The 22,001-nt window shown below is 40.4% G+C and overlaps 1 protein-coding gene across 10 annotated transcripts in view; it reads left to right on the top strand.

The window, feature by feature from the left end:
- SH3D19 (SH3 domain containing 19) overlaps positions 1–15,641 on the top strand; it is a 174,658-nt gene extending 159,017 nt beyond the window's left edge. For 9 of the 10 annotated variants that reach the window (XM_024126708.2, XM_028491757.1, XM_024126711.3 and 6 more), the window contains 7 exons: positions 1,637–1,767; positions 3,591–3,646; positions 6,133–6,335; positions 6,804–6,856; positions 10,054–10,240; positions 10,635–10,732; positions 13,721–15,641. In XM_024126708.2, the coding sequence (XP_023982476.1) occupies positions 1,637–1,767; positions 3,591–3,646; positions 6,133–6,335; positions 6,804–6,856; positions 10,054–10,240; positions 10,635–10,732; positions 13,721–13,837 (845 nt within the window). In that variant the 3' untranslated portion in view covers positions 13,838–15,641. Of the gene's footprint in view, positions 1–1,636; positions 1,768–3,590; positions 3,647–5,589; positions 5,829–6,132; positions 6,336–6,803; positions 6,857–10,053; positions 10,241–10,634; positions 10,733–13,720 lie in introns of those variants that run through there. The other variant, XM_028491763.2, reaches the window with a different exon arrangement.
- Positions 15,642–22,001: the final 6,360 nt, after the last annotated feature.

Genomic DNA, 22,001 nt, shown 5'->3' with positions numbered 1-22,001 from the left:
GCAAATTGCCTACCAGTTGCAAACTTTTTAACTCTTTCAAAATGGGGTACCAAATACCAGTTATAATGAAATTAATTTGAATTTAATAAGTGGAGTTCTTTTCTCCTAAGGGTTGTAAAACCAACACACATAGCTCAGCTATTACTTATGAAATGAGTATAAAAATAAAAAATAGGGACTTCCCTGGTGGCGCAGTGGTTAAGAATCCGCCTGCCAATGCAGGGGACACAGGTTCGATCCCTGGTCCAGTAGATCCCACATGCCGCGGAGCAACTAAGCCCATGTACCACTAGAGGCTGCGAGCCACAAACACTGAGCCCATGCGCCACAACTACCAAAGCCCATGTGCTCTAGGGCCCATGTGCCGCAACTACTGAGCCCGCGTGCTGCAACTACTGAAGCCCATGCGCCTAGAGCCCGTGCACTGCAACAAAGAGTAGCCCCCCCAGCCACAACTAGAGAAAGCCTGCGTGCAGCAACAAAGACCCAGCACAGCCAAAAATAAATAAATAAATAAAAATAATATAAATTTTTGTAATCAATTTTTAAGTACCTTTTATATCCAAGGCTACAAATAAAATAAATTCCTGATTTATTTATAACCTTTTTTTATCCACTTGGTAGACTTTTATTTCACTGAGTAAATTTATTTGCAAAAGAGCTGTAATGGGGCTTCCTTCGTGGCACAGTGGTTAAGAATCCGCCTGCCAACGCAGGGGACACAGGTTCGATCCCTGGTCCAGTAGATCCCACATGCCGCGGAGCAACTAAGCCCATGTACCACAACTACTGAGCCTACACTCTAGAGCCTGCGAGCCACAAACACTGAGCCCATGCGCCACAACTACCAAAGCCCATGTGCTCTAGGGCCCATGTGCCGCAACTACTGAGCCCGCGTGCTGCAACTACTGAAGCCCATGCGCCTAGAGCCCGTGCACTGCAACAAAGAGTAGCCCCCCCAGCCACAACTAGAGAAAGCCTGCGTGCAGCAACAAAGACCCAGCACAGCCAAAAATAAATAAATAAATAAAAATAATATAAATTTTTGTAATCAATTTTTAAGTACCTTTTATATCCAAGGCTACAAATAAAATAAATTCCTGATTTATTTATAACCTTTTTTTATCCACTTGGTAGACTTTTATTTCACTGAGTAAATTTATTTGCAAAAGAGCTGTAGGACTTCCTTAGTTAATATTTTGAGATTGAAATGATTTTTAAGCATGGTTGAGAATAATATGAATATTATACCATGTCTATAAAACTCTTTTCATTGTTAAAATATGTATTCAGCAGAGGGTTTATATTGACAGAGGAAGAATCCTTGGCCAGCACAATGTTTTGTGTGTGTGTGTGTGTGTGTGTGTGTGTGTGTGTGTGTGTGTGTGTGTGTGTGTGTGTTTAAACCATTTCCTATCAATCAGTGCCTGGTAAATATATCTAATTTGATCTTAAAAGAGGAAGCTCATAACAACGATATCCAGGAAAAAATAATATATTTTTAAAGTCAACTTGAGTAGTATAACCTGTTCTCAGAATCAGTAGAACATACTGCCTCAGTGGACAGAACTAAATGCTACTGTAATCAGATCTGCAAGCAGGGTAATTCATCAAACATAATTATTTTATGTTACAGAGCAAGTTGATGATTTGAACCTCACTTCAGGAGAAATTGTTTATCTTCTGGAAAAAATAGATACAGATTGGTACAGAGGGAAATGTAGAAACCAGACTGGTGTATTTCCTGCCACCTACGTCAAAGTGATTGTAAGTAGATTGTGCTTGTTTAAATTGGTCATATAGTCAGTGAATTCTTTGTAATTTACAGTTTGGAAAAAAAATAACCAGAAGCCTAGATTCTTGGGTTCTGGTTCTCTTCCGTTAATTCATTTGGTGTTTGAAAAATTCAGAAATAAAGGTTTGTTCAATTAGATACTAGTTAATTATTAATATATTATGGAGTATTAGAACTTAATGCTTAAATGCTATCTGAAATCCTAAGGTGAAAAACTATGGGTCCACTGGTGAATCAGCTATTCTTGGAGGGTTGATAAGCACTTGAGGGTATATGTTAATTCTTTGCAACATTCAGCAAACAAGAATTAAATGATACTGGATTGTCCTGAAGGAATGTTTGTTCTCTGAGGTTATGGTACACTTCTCCTTTTCTTTGGAGTACATTTTGTTACTGGTTTCTTTCATCCTTTCCATTCCCATTTATTTCAACCTTTAAAAAAATAGATTTGGGAATACCAAAGTACTTTCATTGGAGGTAATGGTCCATTAATGATTTTTCACATAATAATTCCAAATCTGACTGGGAAACATATATTAAAGTGTCCGAATTTTATACACCCTCAAAGCCTAACTTGTGTACGTAGAACCCTGAGTGCTAAGCCCGGGTGGCTGAGAAACATGGGGATGAAATCAGACTGCCACTTGAACATTTATATCAGTAGGAAGAGAATGACTCAGTCTCTAATATAATTTATTGATACTGGAACATATCAATAAACCTGGCTTAAATAGTTGAGCATTAACTGCTTGGTGGGGTGGGGGGGAGAAAATGATTTTCCATTACATCAGAAACTTAGCAAACAAATATAACAGAAAACCTGTATTTTTCAAGTATGAATGAGGTTGAGTCTCTTGAATTACGAAATGTGTATCTTAAAAATTGTCTGGTACATAAACACCCTGATTCTTTGGAGAAATCCAACCACATTCTCTAAATTAATATTAAAGAGTAATGTTAGTTTTAGCACTCTTCCTCATTTTTCTTCTGCCCAATGTAGCAGTACTTTAAAAAGCACAATTACCACACTGAAATCAATCACACTGAATTTGCCAGATTATTGGTGTGTTATTTTTAAGCCTACAAGTTTAAAAAATTGTCTTAAGACTTCGAACTTTTGAAATTCATTAAGGGCACTGATTTATTTAATGTAAACCTCAAAGCCTTAAGTAGTTTTCAGACTTATAGTGCATTATGGTCAAATATTTCATCACAACCCAGCTCTCTGGAGCCTTGTAGATGAGTTATTATATAAAGTGCTCACCTCTTAGTAGATGCTCACTGAGTACTAGGTCCTCTCTTCCTTCCCCACTCACTTTGAAGGGGAAAAAGTGTTCCAGAGTTATGAAAATGGAGAGAATCCACAAGTTTGGTTAAAATATTTTATTTTAGGGTCATGAAAGTATTGCAGAGTTCTACCAACAGTTTGAATAGGTGTCTACGTAGTGCCTGATGCCTAGTTTCTATCCTAAGCCCTCCTCACCTGAAGTTTTCAACTTAGTGGATAAGGGGTAGAGTATACTCAGTCAGGGGCAGAATGACATTAATGTGCTTATTCCAGCAAATAAGAGGACTGATTGGTTATTCAAGGAAGGCTACATCACAAGTTACGCATTCTTTTAAAAACCCAAATTCTGGATTTCATACCTTTGTAGCACCTGTGGTACATTTCGTCGGCTTAACACCTAGCTAAACTGGTTAACTTCAGTCATGAATTTGCTAATTACTTAGCTTAAATTTATCTTATTAAAATCTGAAAGAATACAGCTGTTGTCTTGATTTTTGTCTTTACTAGACTGATGTTCCAGGAGGAAATGGGAAAAGGGAATCCGTCGCATCTCATTGTGTTAAGTAAGTTTTACTTGTGTTGTTTTGCACAAGATACAAAGGATGTGAGCATTTATGTCATACAGAATTAATAAGCTTAAACACTTCAGATGTATGATTTTTCAGATTCTCAATGTGTCTTTTTAATTATGAGGAAAACTACTTGTTTAAAAATTCTGGTGAAATTGCAACATGCTGATAGAAGCAACTCTCCATATCAATACAGGCCATATAGACAGGCACAAACAGTCTATACCAGTGCGTCCCACAGCCTGGCCTCACCCAAGCAGAGAGGTTTCATCATCCAGGGCATTTTGTGTTGGCCTTCTGCTGTTTATCTACCAACAGATTTCTAGAAGGTTCAAATATTTTTGTCATAGTGTTAGGGAACCGTTGACCGAAACCACCCACCACTTAAACGAGTTGTCTCACAACAGGAGGTCCCGATAAGGAACTTGCTACTAACCAGGAGAATTCAGGAGGGGCCGAAAAGAGGGAGGAGACACCAGCCCATAATATTGTCCTACCAAAATCCCAGAATCCTTCGCACTGGAATCCATCTTGGCTGAGAGATGCGCGCACCACCAGGAAGGACCCTGAGTCAGGCTAAATATGGGCCAACCAAGATGACTAGGAAGAGACAACCCGGAAACTAACCCCATCACCATAAAACCTGAGACTGCGAGCCATGTGGCAGAGCAGTTCTGGGGTCTCTTACCCCACTGCTCTCCACCCAGGCGCCCCTTCCCAATAAAGTCTTTTGCTTTGTCAGTACGTGTGTCTCCTCGGACAATTCATTTCTGAGTGTTAGACAAGAGCCCACTCTCAGGCCCTGGAAGGGGTCCCCCCGCTTCCTGCAACAATAGAAAATATTTAAACCTGATAGAGGGACTTCCCTTGTGGTCCAGTAGCTAAGACTCCGTGCTCCCAATGCAGGGGGCTTGGGTTCAATCCCTGGTCAGGGAACTAGATCCCACGTTCCGCAACTAAGAGTTCGCATGCTGCAACTAAAAGGTCCCGCATGCCACAACGAAGATCCCTCATGCTGCAACTAAAAGACCCCTGCATGCCGAAACTAAAGATCCCACATGCTTCAACGAAGATCCCACGTGCCACAACTAAGACCCGGTGCAGCCAAGTAAATAAATATATATATTTTTTAATGAACAAAAAAGTAAACCTAACAAATATGAACCCTACAAAAACTGCTAGGCATTTTGTATTGTTTTGTTTTTGAGAGGAACTAGAAAAAAGTAAAGGAAGAGTTAATTTGGAGGGGTCTTCTTTATGTTTGAAGACCTTTCCGTGAATATACCCTTTTCTGCATCACTGTAACTCCTCTGTGATTTAAAACATTGCCACAATGCAACTTTATATTCCAGTTAAATGAGCAAATTAATAGAATTCAGTACCTGCTGAAGACTGTAAACCTGTCTTTGAATAGGTCAGACATAAGAAGATATGCTCCCTGAGGACTTTAGAAAATAAATGCAAAGGTTATCACAAATAAGAAAACTTCTGATGCCACAATAGTTTAATTCTATTTCAGGTTCAGTTTTTCTCCTATTTTTAAGCAGTGTTTACTGTGCCAGCAGGTTGAATTTAAAGTGGGCTTTCATGGCTGTTGATCCATTGACCTGACTTAAATCAGACTTTGATTGGAGCGAGTACCCACCTTTTCTCTTCAGACAATTGCATCTCCTTAGTCATAGCTGTTGAAACTTCCTTTCCAAAGCCTCAAATCAAAGGTTTGGGATTCAATCATGTCTTCTAGGGGCACAATTTCATCTCTGTTTTTTATCTTATTTTCAGTCAAAATTGTAGATCATTTAAGGATCGTTCTAATTCTCAGAAATGAAGCCTTTTTAAAGGAGATACAAAAATCATTTTTAAAACAACAGTGTAAGATATAAGATTAAATGTTATAAGATAATAAGCCGAGTTTCTGTTTTCTTCGAACCTTCTAGTTTTGAAGGCCATTCATCTATACACACAACTCACTGATTCAGCATACATTGAGCATCTACCCTGCCCAGCTGGTGCCCATTGCATTTCTGCCATGGAAGTTTGATGTCTTGCCCTGAGATTCTCAGGGTTAACACTCCTAAACTCAGTGCATTTATGACTGAGAGGGTTCAGACTTGGCCCTGGATTACTGTGGCCCAAGGATACAAAGACAAGGAGACTGGGGAGATTCTGTCATGAAGAAAAGGTGATCAAAAGATGTGCAACATTAACCAACCACCAGCTGCTTATCTGGGATTCTGCCTGTACTTGTGACCTTGACTTTAGCCTTTCTGAGTGAATAGGTTCATATCTAAAAAGTAAGGACTATCCTTTAGAAATATAGCTTATTCTTTTTCATGGAAAATTTTAAACTATGCCTAGTATACCTTGTTCCAAAGTAAACACAGAATAAATATTTATTGAAAGACTAAATGAAAGTTTTAAGGCATTTTGAAAGTTAGTACTCTCTAGTTTAACCCACAAATGTGGTCTTCTTTCTTCAGAGGCCCAAGATGTGTTGCTCGATTTGAGTATATTGGAGACCAGAAGGATGAGTTAAGTTTCTCGGAGGGAGAAATTATTATTCTTAAAGAGTATGTGAACGACGAGTGGGCAAGAGGAGAACTTCGAGAGAGATCTGGGATCTTCCCCCTTAACTTTGTGGAACTCATTGAGGATCATCCCACCCCTGGTACAAATGTTTTAAGTGAGTACAGAGAATATGGTTTTTTATTATGTCCTATCCTAATTCAAATAAACCAGATAATAGGTTCTTAAGTTGCATAATAATCCATATTGCCATATTTTTTAAGGTAGAAGGAAAAATGATATTTAAATGGTAAACATCATTATTGGGATAGTCATTGTGTGGCAGTCTCTCAAAGAGCTGGTTTTGGTGTTTTAGGTAATTAGTGGTGGCTTCATATTAGAAATGGCAGGAAAAAAATCACTGACTTTCAAACAGAAATGGCCTATAGAGTATAACTAATGTGTATCCTCCTTCACCTTACAGTAAAGGAAACAAATCCGGAGAGGGTAGTGCCGGGCAAAGTTATGTAGCCAGTACATGAAGAGACTGATCTGGAATCCCAGACTTTTCACTCTCCCCCCGCAGTTTTTCTCCAATACTATATGGCCTTTACAGCTGAAGTTTTGACATTTTTTTTAAATACAGGCACAAAGGTACCACCGAAAACCAAAAAAGAAGATTCTGGTGCAAATTATCAGGTAGGCTGCTTGAATAGATAACTGTAGTGAAAGCCAAGTTTTATCTCTGGGAGGACTATTAAAATCATAATTATCAAAAGAAAATGTTATAAATCATTTTTTGTTGTTTTTTTAAAAATTTATTTATTTATTTATTTTTGGCAGCATTGGGTCTTCGTTGTTGTGTGCGGGCTTTCTCTAGTTGCAGAGAGCGGGGGCTACTCTTTGTTGCAGTGCATAGGCTTCTCATTGCAGTGGCTTCTCTTGTTGTGGAGCATAGGCTCTAGGCATGCTGGCTTCAGTAGTTGTGGCATGCGGCCTCAGTAGTTGTGGCTCGTGGGCTCTAGAGTGCAGGCTCAGTAGTTGTGGTGCACGGTCCTAGTTGCTCTGTGGCATGTGGGATCTTCCCGGACCAGGGCTTGAACCCGTGTCCCCTGCGTTGGCAGGCGGACTCTTAACCACTGTGCCACCAGGGAAGCCCTGTAAGTCATTTTTTAATTCATGTAGCAAATATTTGAAGTAAATAGATGATTAATATCTTTATTGCATATAGAGCTCATTCAAATGAGTTAGAAAGACATGCAAACCCTGATAAAAAACAAGGAAAGAGATATTATTAGAATATTTTGGAAAGAGATACTCTAAGTGGCTGATATTAAAAAAGTATTTAACTTTATAGTAATCAAAGAAATGCCTTGTAAAGAGACAATAAAATACCATTTAACGTATCTAGTTAATGAAGATTCAATACAACTCAACAGTAAATAAGTAATTATTAAGTATGTGAATGTTAAAACAGAGAAAGTACAGATTATTGTTATCATTATTTTTATTTCTCACCCTAAGAAAAGGATGAAAAATGAGACAAGGTTTTAGTCACAAAGACGGTCATGGTGGTTTAAAAAAGTATTTAACCTTATAGTAATCAAAGAAATGCCTTGTAAAGAGACAATAAAATACCATTTAACGTATCTAGTTAATGAAGATTCAATACAACTCAACAGTAAATAAGTAATTATTAAGTATGTGAATGTTAAAACAGAGAAAGTACAGATTATTGTTATCATTATTTTTATTTCTCACCCTAAGAAAAGGATGAAAAATGAGACAAGGTTTTAGTCACAAAGACAAAGACGGTCATGGTGGTGTTATTGTAACAAGAAAAAATTGGAAATAACCTAAATATGATCATTATCGGGAGAATGTTCTGAGGCCATTAAAAACTAGATTTGTGGGCTTCCCTGGTGGCGCAGTGGTTGCGCGTCCGCCTGCCGATGCAGGGGAACCGGGTTCGCGCCCCGGTCTGGGAGGATCCCACATGCCGCGGAGCGGCTGGGCCCGTGAGCCATGGCCGCTGAGCCTGCGCGTCCGGAGCCTGTGCTCCGCAACTGGAGAGGCCACAGCAGAGGGAGGCCCGCATACCACAAAAAAAAAAAAAAAAAAAAACAACTAGATTTGTAAAGTAAATGGCATGGGAGGAAAACATGTATTATAGGGAAGTTGAATATATAGCATAAAAAGACTATGAGGAAATGTGTTTGTTACCATTCAGTTGCCCTTAGGTAGTGAGATTATAGGTGGTTGGGTGTTTTCCCATTCTTCGTATATTTCCGAACTGCCAAATGTTTAGGAACATTTGTATTATTTTTATAATGGGAGAGAGAAAAAAATGGTTTAAAATTTTTACACTGTATAACATGGCTTCAGAAGTGTTTAAACTGAATAGGAATGTGGGTGACTTCCATTGTTTTTTGTGACATATTTTAGAAGAGTGAGCCTGATGGGGTCATTGTCAAAATGTCAGTGGTAATTAGGCTGTCTCTCAATTCTTTCATCTTCCCCCCACTGCTAAAGTCAAACAGGAAAGAAAGGGACTACAGTTCTCCAAAAGGAAATGTTCACATGGTTCCCTGTGTTTCTTGGGAGTGACAAGTACCGTTCTTTAGGGTTGGTTACCCAAGTACAGGAACAAGACAGTAGGGTTAGGGTTAATTTTTTTTCTTTCAAGCCATCAGTTGATGAGAACTTAAGATGTACCAGGCACTGTGCTAAGCATTCTACACGTATTACCTCATTTGATCCCCAAAGCAACTCTAAGATGAAGCTGAGGGTCAGAGTAGAGAAGCTTCTTGCCCAGTGTCAGCTAGGAGGTGGCAGAGCTGACTGGCGGGCTCCAAGCCTTTGCTCTTAGTGTTATCCTTGCCTCTCTGCTTGGGCTTCTTGAACACAGGGCTCCCATCATGACTTGGCAGTGATGCCTCTTCACAGGGCAGAACCTTCTTCTTATGTGTCTGCAGTAAAGCAATCCTGTTGGAGCATTCCGTCACACTAGCCCACCATATCTGGGTGATTATCCTGCCAGCCTTGGAGCTAACTACGCCTCATAAAATTAAAAGTGTGGGGACTTCCCTGGTGGCACAGTGGTTAAGAATCCGCCTGCCAATGCAGGGGACACGGGTTCAATCCCTGGTCTGGGAAGATCCCACATGCCGCGGAGCAGCTAAGCCCGTGCACCGCAACTACTGAAGCCCGCGTGCTCTAGGGCCCACATGCTGCAACTACTGAAACCTGAGCGCCAAGAGCCCATGCACTGCAACAAGAGAAGCTACCGCAATGAGAAGCCCGTGCACTGCAACGAAGAGTAGCCCCTGCTCACTGCAACTAGAGAAAGCCCGCATGCAGCAACGAAGACCCAATGCAGCCAAAAAAAAGTGTGAACTTATGAAGTCCTGTGCCATGGAATCTGATAGCCTCTGAACCATGTAGAGACCTGGGAATTAACAGACTGCCCATTCTGATCCTTCCTAATTTAGATAAAGAAGAACCTCACTGAAAATTGTATGCTTTGCCAGAATGTTTTCATAGTGTTGTTAAATACTATACACAAATATTGCAAGCTTTTATCTAATTTTAGTGTAACTAATGTCATAGATAATAATTAGAAAAAATTTTTGCTTAAGCATTATATAGGCCTTGAAAGCAGAAAGTCACAAATTTTATCACATCTGTCATTTAGAATTCTATTTTAAGAAAAAAGTTATTGGAAACTTTTATTTCTGAAACTCAGTAGTGACATAAGGTATTGAGTGATTTAAAGTGGGCTTCAGGCTTTGAAATCTTATGACCCCTTAGCTTTTTTCCCACCACTTTTTAAGCTTTGTAGAAATTAATCTCAAATAAAATCTCACATTTCTTATTAAACTTCTGATTTGTACCAGGAGAACAGTCTTTCTGCAGAATGGTGCGAAGCTCTTCACAGTTTCACAGCAGAGACCAGTGACGACTTGTCCTTCAAGAGGGGAGACCAGATCCTGATCATGGAACGTGTGGACTCCGACTGGTACAAGGGCAGACTGCGCGACAGGGAGGGCATCTTCCCCGCAGTCTTCGTGCGGCCCTGCCCAGGTGCGACAGCTGCAAGGAAGGCTCTTACCCTCTAAGGGGAGCGCGAGACCTTTGAAATGATACATATTCCATTTCCCTCTGGCCATGTTCAATTTGTTTGCCTACATTTGCAAGTTGATTCATAAAGTTATGCAAACTTTCTTCATATAATTTGTTGAAGTTATGGGGAAAAAAGATTAAAAAATGCCTTCAATAATGGCTAATTTTGTCTCCTAAATATTTTTTGTACAAATTTTCTCCTGCTAAGACAGCATCCTTCATCTTTTTGCAAGTTAAGTAAATTCAAAATTAATTGAAAGTACTATGTCCTGGGAATGACAAGGGGGTTTCTTAAAACGTTCGACTTGTGTTTTAGTCCAATGTCTTTATATTTGAATTTTTGGTGTCTTCACAGCTGACGCTAAAAGTATGGCTGCTTTAGCACTGAAGGGGAGGAAGGCCAAAGCCTTGTATGATTTCCATGGGGAGAATGAAGATGAGCTTTCCTTCAAGGTCAGAATGTGTTATCTTTTTGTAATTGCATTAAGCAGCTATAAATTTTGAAATGTCTTCCACTGAAGGGTGGAACATTTGGGTGGAGTATTGATCATTAGTCAAGAATGAACAGATCTCAGACCCTCAATCTAAAGGATGAGATTAGAGAAACTGAATAGGGCAAATGTAAATTATCAGCAAGGCATTTAGGTACTTAAAGAAAGCTTTATTGATATCCATGGCACCACAGTCGCCTACCAAATTCCTTATTCCTTGGCCTTATAATATGTGACCTCACTAATGTTGGAGGTTTCATTGGTAGCCCTAGTAAAGGATGATCCTCTACGTGGCCCTTGCAGCCTGCTACTGTCATGTCTTTGAAACCAGTGGAGAAATCAGGTGGCACCTACTACAGCTGGCCTCTGCAGCAGTGCCTCATAAGACACTGGAGTCTTGTCCACAAAGACACTGACTAGACTTCAGAGAAATGATCCCAAAAGGTTAAGGTACTTTGCGGAAGTTTTTTTTTTAGAAGCCTAAAATCTAATCTTAATCCTACTTCATCAAGGAAGTACCTTTTATTTTTTTAAAGTAAAAAGAATACTTCCATGATCCTGTTTCCGCAGTCCACAGCTTGACCATGGTCAGAGGAAAGTACCCAGGGTAGTACTCTGGGATTGGGCCAGAGGAAGGAGGGTGGCTTTAGTAAGTCATTGCTGTCAGAAGAGCCTGTGTCAGACAGTGGGAAATTCTCCATTATCGGAGATACTCAGAGGCAGGGATGCCATAGAAGGAATTAAAGTATCCAGGAGTGATTGGACAAGATGAGACTTAAGACAGTGGGTACCCAAACAAGGTTTTCACCTGTCTACAACAAAATGAGGAAAACAGTGATATTGGGTATGTGCAAGCTTTAGGGGAGCCATGGAGAAGGGGAAGCATGCCTAGATATATAAGGTTGCTAACTTTTCTATTTTGTGATGGAGTTTTACTTTATTCTGAGAATTTCTTCTTTTTCATATTAAAATGTCATTTCTATTATAAAATATTAGTAAATGATACAGATTTCTTATGCAAAATTATAATTGGTAACCCTGTATCAGTTGTTTTTTTTTAAAATTTATTGGTCCATAAAATCCAAATGTTTGGAAACTGTTGCCCTAGTCCTTTTCAATCTTGAGAGTCAGTGGCTCAAAATTAATTCCTTTTATCTTTACATAAAATGTTACTGCAAGTGAACACTCTGGATTCAGACTTTTTGGATATTATTTTGGCCTTCATTTAGGTTATGTCAGTGTAACAGAATTCACAGTATCATCCAGAAAATAGGTTGTCTTCATTTTACAAATGCCTGGCTGTAAGCAAGATAGTTCTAGAGTTTTTTAGTTAAGGGATTCTACACCACTTTCAGAGTTGTTGATCATTAATATTTTATTAAATATCCACAGAATATTAGTAAATAAAACTTTTTTAAAATTGTCCTAGCCCTCAGAAAACTGACATAGTATGTACGTATGGACCAGAGCTAAGAAAAATAGTTTCAGTCAGTGATTATGTTATAGTTTAGGAAGTGGAAGGAACTTACTTGTAACAGAAACTTTGAACGCCAGAATTTTTACAGATTTTAGCAAGATAAATTAATGACATGGGACAGTCAGCATTTTCCCTTAAGAAAGGCCTTAAATCAAACCAGTTCTCCAAAGGGCAATGTCCTAGGGCTACAAATAAATCCATTTAGCCTGATAAAGATATTCTTAAAAGTGGCCAGGGTCATCTTGGACCATTATAGAATCCTAAACCCAGATTGTAAGCAACGGTTAGAAACCATAAAGAACAAAATAGTTTCAGGAGATAACAGATGAAGACATAATTTTTGAAACTGAGGAATTATAATTCATACACGAATAAGATGCACAACCCCTTTGACTAACCTGATGAGGATAAATCATGTGCTGAGTCAGGGTGAAGCTCTTTAAGACAGGAAAGAATGCAAATTTGATATTGAGGCCGTGGAGGAATGGAATAAACCAAATGGTAGAGGAGAATACCATTATGTGGAAGAATAAATATAGAGTACAAAGTGCTCAGGATATTGAGAAAAGGTAATTGCAGTAAAAACCTTTCTAAGTAAAAAGGTCTACTGTAAAACGTGGTGACCTCATGCCTAACAGTTAGCAATACAGGCCCTGGAATCACACTAGATTTGAAATCTGTCTCTACCACTAACTAGACATGCGACACTGAGCAAGTCACATAATCTGACCTTCAGTTTCCTTTTCTTTAAAATAAGGAAATCTATAAAAATATTTCTCAAAAATGGGGATAATAATAGTACCCACTTCTAGGACTGCGTTGTTGTTTAAATGAATTTCCACTATTCTTAGTTTGTTAAAAAATAAAAATAAAATAAATGAGTTAATTCCCATGAAGTACATAGAAAAGGACAAGGCATACAGTAAACATATGGCTCGCTCTCTCATCTTCAGATCTTTGCTTAAGTGTCACCTGGCTGCCCTAATGAGATGGCAGCCCACACTTTCTGTCCTCCTCTGCTGGCTTATTCATCTCCCAACTCTAGAATAAGGTCTTTACTCTTTGCTGTATCCATAGTGCCCAGAATAGTATCTGACATATAGTGGATACTCAATAAATAATTGTTAAATGGGGAAAAAAAAATTTATATATACGATAGCTGGTATTTTTATTTATTAAAGAAGAATTTTAGATTAAGAGTGGTGAATTTGGGGGGCACAAAATACAACCAGGAAAATAAAAGTGCAACAAGGGTGACAATGGCAAAGGAATGCGCTTTGAGGAAAAGAGCATACAAGCTAATGGCATCATTAGGGTTAGATCATCTTTGTGGTACATTGTTTAATCCTCTCAGCAAATCAAGATAAATGAGTTATATAAAGAGGAGATAAACATGCCTCTCCAGGTGGGCTGCTTACCATGCTTATCCTCAATAGAAACTAATAATTATTTTCAATTCCTGTCTTCTTACAGGCTGGAGACATAATAACAGAGCTGGAATCTGTAGATGATGACTGGATGAGTGGAGAATTGATGGGAAAATCTGGAATATTTCCCAAAACCTACATTCAGTTTTTACAAGTCGGCTAAAGGTGAAGCTTGACTGTGTTCCTTGGCACAAGAACTCACTTGAACTATCACTTTGACTATCAGATATGTTTTTGCACTATTTTTTTAAACTGAAAGAAATATCTATGCTGTACATGGTATACTAGAATTTTCTGAAAGCAGAAAACATCTGATTTTGTAGTTAGCTTTCATTCACAGTAGAAACGTGCGCACGGAAACCCATGAGCACATTTCTACCAAGGAGAACGTCAAGCAGGATTAGCAAGGCAGGCCGACCCTTCCCCCGGGAAAGCGTCTGGTGACAGGGCAGCATGAGGACACTTAGAAGCAGAAGTTGCACTTGGACCTCTGTGTTCATCAGCACAAGTAAATTAACTGTGCTTCTTCATTTTCTACTTTAGTTTTAAAAGAGGACATTTGTTATTCTACATGCTGTAACTATCAGGCCGTGGTTGGTAACCTAAATTTCATTATTGATATTCAAATTAATTCTAACAGCTTGAGCGCATTATCCTTATTACTGGAGCAAAGCCTTGCTCCAGGAGAGGGTAGTTCATTGACTAGTGGGAGCCTTTGTGAGCACGTGGTGAATCAGCTCACAGTCACCACATGCTCCTGTGGTAGCAAGTGTTTCCCCTTTGTCCCAGTGTTTGAAAGGGGTTGAAATTTGATGTATCTTAGTCAAAAGAACCAAAACCATCCTGAAATGCCTTGCTAATATAACTAACCCTTCCACATACCTACAGTACTTAATTTCTTTCCTCTGTGTATACTTTATGTTAACAGGGTTATTATAAGCACATTTTCTGAATCTGCAATCATTCTTTTGACAATTACTGGTACCCAAAGAAAAATTCATTTTCTTTGAGTTACCCCAGTAATATATAAAACTATGTCTTGTTATAGTGGTACATTATGAATCACATATATCTCAGAATACAGAGCAACTGTTCAGATGGAAAACAATGCCAAACCCCCAGCTCATTCTTCTAAATATAATCAGAGCGAAAAATAATTTGAGAATCTGAAGGCTGATACTTTTGGGGTTGTTTTCTTTTTTCTCCAGCTCTTCCCTGCACAGTTATTAGAGTAAATAAAAAACCACTTTCCCGCTATCCACTGTTATGCTTTCCAGGCTTAAGATAAAAGTGGTTCCTTGCAACACTGAATCAATTACAGTTTATGGGCTAAAGCCAAATAGGTCGAAGACAATCTTCCGAACAGATCAATGCAATAGAATTTCATTGGAAATGTAAAACACTTTCCCAACTATGTTCATAACTTTCTTCTATTTTTGAGAAGAGTTTCATATGCTGGGCCACTTCTTAGCTTTTTTGTTTCCACTGTCTGAATTTAAAGTTAGGCAGTAAGTGGTGAAACCATCATGTGAACACCACGTGGGGTTCTATAAGGGAGGAGATATTTACTCTTTGATTAAGTTCATTTCCCAGTATATGGTTAAAATTGATTTTGGAATATGGGAGCTGTTTGTTCTACATGTTTTGGGTAAAGAGGACAGTATAAAGAAAACTGGTCAAATTTCACTCGTTATTTCATAAGAAATGGATGGCTTAAAGCATATTATCCCAACTAAATTCCTATTTGCAGCAAGCTTGTACAACAGCAGGAAAGTGTGAAGTGGGGGGGTAGTGTCTGGGATAGGACATGAGGTATATTTCTTTGCCTGTGTAATTTTAACATCTTATATCAAAGATCATGAAAACCTAGCTTTATTGGAGAAAAATATTCCTTTTAAATTTTGGCCTCTGTCAGCAGAATAAGTGCAATAGTTGTAAATCTACCTGACACTATAATAAACCGAACTTTTCAAAGTCCTTTTCTCATACATATTAGACTGAGGTTTTTGAGAAGGGAGTTGGTATCTTATCTTTATATCTCCAGCCCTTTGCACCATATAGGCTCAATAGAGGTTTTTTGGTTGGTTGATTGGTTGGCTGGCTGGCTGGACAACTTTCACATAATAGCGACACTATCTTGGATCCAATATGCTCCAATATCTTTCCTGTTTATTGACAAAAATCTTTATTGAAACAAAATTTGCAGTTTTATGTCTTCCACTCCATCATGCTACATTTTTTGCTTGCCATTTATTACCTACTCAACTGACAAGAAGTAAAAATGTAGCATGGTGTAGGTTTTTCATAGGTACTTTTTTTTTTAATTTATTTACTTTATTTTTGGCTGCATTGGGTCTTCATTGCTGTGCACGGGCTTTCTCTGGTTCCTGGGAGCAGGGGCTACTCTTCGTTGTGCTGCACGGGCTTCTCATTGCGATGGCTTCTCTTGTTGCAGAGCACGGGCTCTAGGTGCACAGGCCTCAGTACTTGTGGCTCGTGGGCTCCAGAGTGCAGGCTCAGTAGTTGTGGTGCACGGGCTTAGTTGCTCTGTGGCATGTGGGATCTTCCCGGACCAGGGCTCGAACCCGTGTCCCCTGCATTGGCAGGTGGATTCTTAACCACTGCACCACCAGGGAAGCCCCTTCATAGGTACTTTCTTATTCTGTATATTGACTGAACATGATTTTTATACTCAGTGAATTTCACAGTGAAGAAATAGAAATGTATTCCTGTTCCTTTCAGGAATTTTAGTTGAAAACCTAATGTTGTTCATCCAATCCTCCTCAAACTAGAATCTCCAGATCCTTTTTCTTTGGTGGGTTAAAACTAGAGAAGTCATTTAAAATATTATTCTTACCCTTTAATATATTATTCTTACCCTTTTGAACACTAAAAGACAGCAGATTTCTTTAAAAGATGCCCTTGCTTATATGGCTGTCATCTGTGCTCATGGAAATCAGAGGTTTTTAATACAGTCTGAAACAGTCATAATGAAAAAAAATCAGTACATTTATCAAAATTTTAGAAATGGCATTTGAAAAAAACAAAATATATTTTTCTATAGGGTTTGTTATATATCAGTACTCTTAACAATAATTGTTTATAGTTTTTGTTCAGCTTCTCAAGCTTAGATAATTATACATAGAGAAATAGTGATGATATAGGCTAATTATAAGGGGATATTTGGTATAATCATTAATGGTTTATTTTTAATTAATGTCAGATGTACATGGACCATATGATTCATAATTCAGTGCCATTTTGAATGCCATTTTAAACGAATGCTTAACAGTGAATTTTTCAGAACTAAATAGGAAATAATTTTCTAACCTACTCCTTATTTCACTGTAGTTACAGAGGGGGGAAATACAAAGCCTAACTCAGAACAACACCACCATCTAGGGGCCTTTCACCTAATTGCAATCTCATCCTGTTAAACCACAGCAAAGTCTGAGGATCAGAGCTCAGCCTGCAGAGGTTAAATGATTTGCCTAAGGTCATAAAGGTATGGCAAAGTCTAAAGCAAAACCTAGCTCTACTGATGATTCCCGATTCAGTACTTTTCATATTTGTTTTGCTAAAGTGATACATTTCTCTTTAACAGTTAAACAAGTAGAATTGACTTCTTTTATTGTAAAACGTTGTAACTTCTCAAATTTAATAGTTATGATTAGAATGAATTACAGAGAACAAAGCCTTGAATTTACTCCTTTCAAGAAGAAAAGAAGGGGCTTCCCAGGTAGCACAGTGGTTAAGAATCTGCCTGCCAATGCAGGGGACATGGGTTCAAGCCATGGTCTGGGAAGATCCCACATGCTGCAGAGCAACTAAGCCCATGCACCACAACCACTGAGCCTGCAAGCCTAGAGCCCGTGCTCCACAAGAGAAGCCACCTCAATGAGAAACGCGCACCGCAACAAAGAGTAGCTGCCGCTCACTGCAACTAGAGAAAGCCCGTGTGCAGCAACAAAGACCCAACACAGCCAAAAATATATTATATTTAAAAAAGAAAAAGTCAATTTAAAAAAAGATTCGTGCTTGGCTTCTCAGTTTTATATAGGCAATTCATATTGATGTTACCTAGAAACTCAAACATGGACTGATCCATTCATCGGGATCCCTTTTTTAGTTTAATAGTAAATATTTGAATGCTTGGAACATCAGATCTTGAAAAGATCTGTGTCTGTAGAGCTATGCTCTTGGCAACAGCAAAGCAATCTTAAACTCAGGTTTTCATACACATGTAGCACAAAACATTATTTTAGTATTTTGGAGTCTAATAGATCAGCTCAACTACTTATGCCAATAAATTGATATTTCAGAGTCTGGGACACATTTTGGATTTTTAAAGGAATCTTAATTGTATGTACACCATGGACTGTTTGTTTATTTATCTACAAATACTACAAATAAGGCAATAACTCAATGAAACTTTTTTCAGGCAAAGCAATGATTCAAATTCATTATTCAGAAAGGAGAATTACCTGCCAGTTATCTGTCCTCTTTTAACAGGAACTGACAATCTCTTAATACAAAAATATTGGCCCACATTTAGTTCTTCTTTACAGTTAAAATAAAGAAACAACTACATTTATCTCTCCAGTCATATCCAGGTTTTTAATAGATGATTGATAGAGCTCAGACTCAAAGGATCACTGAGGCCCACCACATTGTTTCTCAGGCCCACATGTGGCCAACAGCTTTAGAGCAGAGTTGTTAATTCAAAAGAGCCTTAGAGCATGTGGCTAACTCTTCAGTGCAGTACTATGCCTAAGATTATGCTAGGGAACCTGGTGTCTTCTCTTTAGACATAGAAAACATCAACGCTTTTAAAAGATAAACGTGGTGATGAATAAAGTATCCAATTATTCTGTACGTACAGAGCACTCTAGGGAAGATGAATGCGGGGGAGCAGGCAGAGGCCTGCATCTTTGCTGGCCAGAGGGGCCTGGCTGGGCTATGAAAAAGCCTAGTTGTCCAATGCAATGAGGGAACTGGGGACAAGGTCAGAGAGCAACAGAAAACAGGGCACCAAGACACTGTGCATCTATAAGACTAACTACCAAGTGGGACGACTGCCCCTATGCGTGTCAGGCTATCCCTGCTGGATGGGAATGGATGGCCTCTATATCATATTGTATTTGAGAGATACACATTCACAAATAGAGCTGCTGAGCAGACTCCTCACACTGATGTTTCCCACAAAGCCAGGACCCAAATCACTCAAGCTGGTGCTCAGCTGCAAAAAGTAAGCTTTTTTTCTTTAGTATTTATTTAGCAATGAGGACTACTACCATCAGGCCTGAACTTGCCTCCTCCCGCAGACACACCAAAATTACAACTACTTACAGAGCAACTATCTATGCAGACAACCTAAAGACTAGCAGAAAAGATTTTCCACAACTAAAGACACAAAGGAATCCAACAAGATGGGTATGAGGGGTGTAGACTCAGTATAGTCAGGACCCACACCCCGGGTTGATGACCCACAAACAGGAGGAATATCACAATCACAGGCCAGAAGGGCGTGGCATGATACATTCAAAATGATGAAAAGAAAACCTCAACAACCAAGCATGCTCTACCGAGCAAGGTTCTCCTTCACATTTGAAGGAGAGAGAAAGTTTTACAGATAAGCAAAAGCCAAAAGAGTTCAGCACAACTAAACCAGCTTTACAAGAAATGTTAAAGGGACTTCTCTAAGTAGAAAAGGCCACAACTAGAAAATGAAAATTATGAAGGGAAAAATCTCATCAGTAAAGGCAAAACAGTGAAGGTAGTACATCAACATTTACAAAGCTAGTAGGAAGATTAAAAGACAAAAGTAGAAAAATCACCTATATCCACAATAAGTAGTTAGGGATACACGAAACAAAAATAAGTAAAACATGACATCAAAAATATTAAATGTAGTGGGGAGTAAAAATGTAGGGTGGTTAGAATGTGTTCAAACCTACCAGATCATAAATTTATGCACACATACACACCTCGTGGTAACCACAAACGAAAAACCTAAAATAGATACACATACACAAAAGAGAAAGAAATCCAAACCTAACAGTAAATACAGTCATCAAATCACAATTGAAGAGAGCAAAACAAAGAACAAAAAAGAACTACAAAAACAACCCCCAAATAACCACAACCTGGGAGGGAGAGGAGATGATGGAAGAGTAAGACGTGGAGATCACCTTCCTCCCCACAAATACATCAAAAATACATCTACACGTGGAACTGCTCCTATAGAACACCCACTGAACGCTGACAGAAGACCTCAGACCTCCCAAAAGGCAAAAAACTCCCCACGTACCTGGGTAGGGCAAAAGAAAAAAGAATAAACAGAGACAAAAGAATAGGGACTGGACCTGCACCAGTGGGAGGGAGATGTGACGGAAGAAAGGTTTCCACACACTAGAAGCCCCGTCACGGGCGGAGACTGCGGGTGGCCAAGGGGGGAAGCTTCGGAGCCATGGAGGAGAGCGCAGCAACAGGGATGCAGAGGGCAAAGCAGAGGTTCCCGCAGAGGACTGGTGCCGACCAGCACTCACCAGCCTGAGAGGCTTGTCTGCTCACCCGCTGGGGCGGGCGGGGGCTGGGAGCTGAGCCTCGGGCTTCAGTGGAAGCCTGCAGGGGACTGGGGTTGGCAGCGTGAACACAGCCTGAAGGGGTTAGTGCACCACGGCTAGCAGGGAGGGAGTCCGGCTAGCAGGGAGGGAGTCCGGGAGAAGTCTGGAGCTGCCAAAGAGGTAAGAGACCCACTGACCGCTGACAGAAGACCTCAGACCCCCCAAAAGGCAAAAAACTCCCCACGTACCTGGGTAGGGCAAAAGAAAAAAGAATAAACAGAGACAAAAGAATAGGGACTGGACCTGCACCAGTGGGAGGGAGATGTGACGGAAGAAAGGTTTCCACACACTAGAAGCCCCGTCACGGGCGGAGACTGCGGGTGGCCAAGGGGGGAAGCTTCGGAGCCATGGAGGAGAGCGCAGCAACAGGGATGCAGAGGGCAAAGCAGAGGTTCCCGCAGAGGACTGGTGCCGACCAGCACTCACCAGCCTGAGAGGCTTGTCTGCTCACCCGCTGGGGCGGGCGGGGGCTGGGAGCTGAGCCTCGGGCTTCAGTGGAAGCCTGCAGGGAACTGGGGTTGGCAGCGTGAACACAGCCTGAAGGGGTTAGTGCACCACGGCTAGCAGGGAGGGAGTCCGGCTAGCAGGGAGGGAGTCCGGGAGAAGTCTGGAGCTGCCAAAGAGGTAAGAGACTTTTTCTTGCCTCTGTTTCCTGGTGCGAGAGGAGAGGGGATTAAGCGCGCTGCATAAAGGAGCTCCAGAAACGGGCACGAGCTGCGGCTGTCGGCGCAGACACCAGCGACGTTTCTTGCCTCTGTTTCCTGGTGCGAGAGGAGAGGGGATTAAGCGCGCTGCATAAAGGAGCTCCAGAAACGGGCACGAGCTGCGGCTGTCGGCGCAGACACCAGCGACGCTAGGGCTGCTGCTGCCGCCTCCAAGAAGCCTGTGTGCGAGCACAGGTCACTCTCCACACCACTCCTCCCGGGAGCCTGTGCAGCCCGCCACTGCCGGGGTCCCGGGATCCAGGGACAACTTCCACAGGAGAACACGCGGCGCGCCTCGGGCTGGTGCAGCGTCACGCCAGCCTCTGCCGCCAGGGGCTCGCCCCGCATCCATGCCCCTCCCTGCCCCCAGCCTGAGTGAGCCAGAGCCCCTTAATCAGGTGCTCCTTTAACCCCGTCCTGTCTGAGCGAAGAGCAGACACCCTCAGATGACCTACGTGCAGAGGCGGGGCCAAGTCCAAAGCTGAACCCCAGGAGCTGTGCGAACAAAGAGGAGAGGGGTAGGTCTCTCCCAGGAGCCTCAGAAGCAGCGGATTAAAGCTCCACAATCAGCTTGAAGTGCCCTACATCTGTGGAATACTTGAAGAGACAGCAAATCATCCCAAGTTGAGGAGGTGGAATTTGGGAGCAAGATATATTATTTTCCACTTTTTCTCCTTTTGTGAGTGTGTATGTGTGTGCTGCTGTGTGAGATTTTGTCTGTATAGCTTTGCTTTCACCATTTGTCCTAGGGTTCTGACCGAACCGATTTTTTTTTATAAAATTTTTCTTAATAATTATTTTCTATTTTAATAACTTTATTTTATCCTACTTTATCTTTTCTTTCTTCCTTTCCTTTCTTCCCTTTCTTCCCTCCTTTCTGTCTTCCTTGCTGTCTTCCTCCCTTTCTTCCTCCCTTCCTCCATTTCTTTCTCCCTTCCTTCCTCCCTTTCTCCCTCTCTTCCTCCCTTCCTCTCTTCCTTCCTTTCTTCCTTCCTTC

The sequence above is a fragment of the Physeter macrocephalus genome, chromosome 7 (assembly GCF_002837175.3).
Source record: "Physeter macrocephalus isolate SW-GA chromosome 7, ASM283717v5, whole genome shotgun sequence".
In the NCBI taxonomy this organism is placed as follows: domain Eukaryota; kingdom Metazoa; phylum Chordata; class Mammalia; order Artiodactyla; family Physeteridae; genus Physeter; species Physeter macrocephalus.
This window is presented reverse-complemented; position numbering and strand designations above follow the sequence as displayed.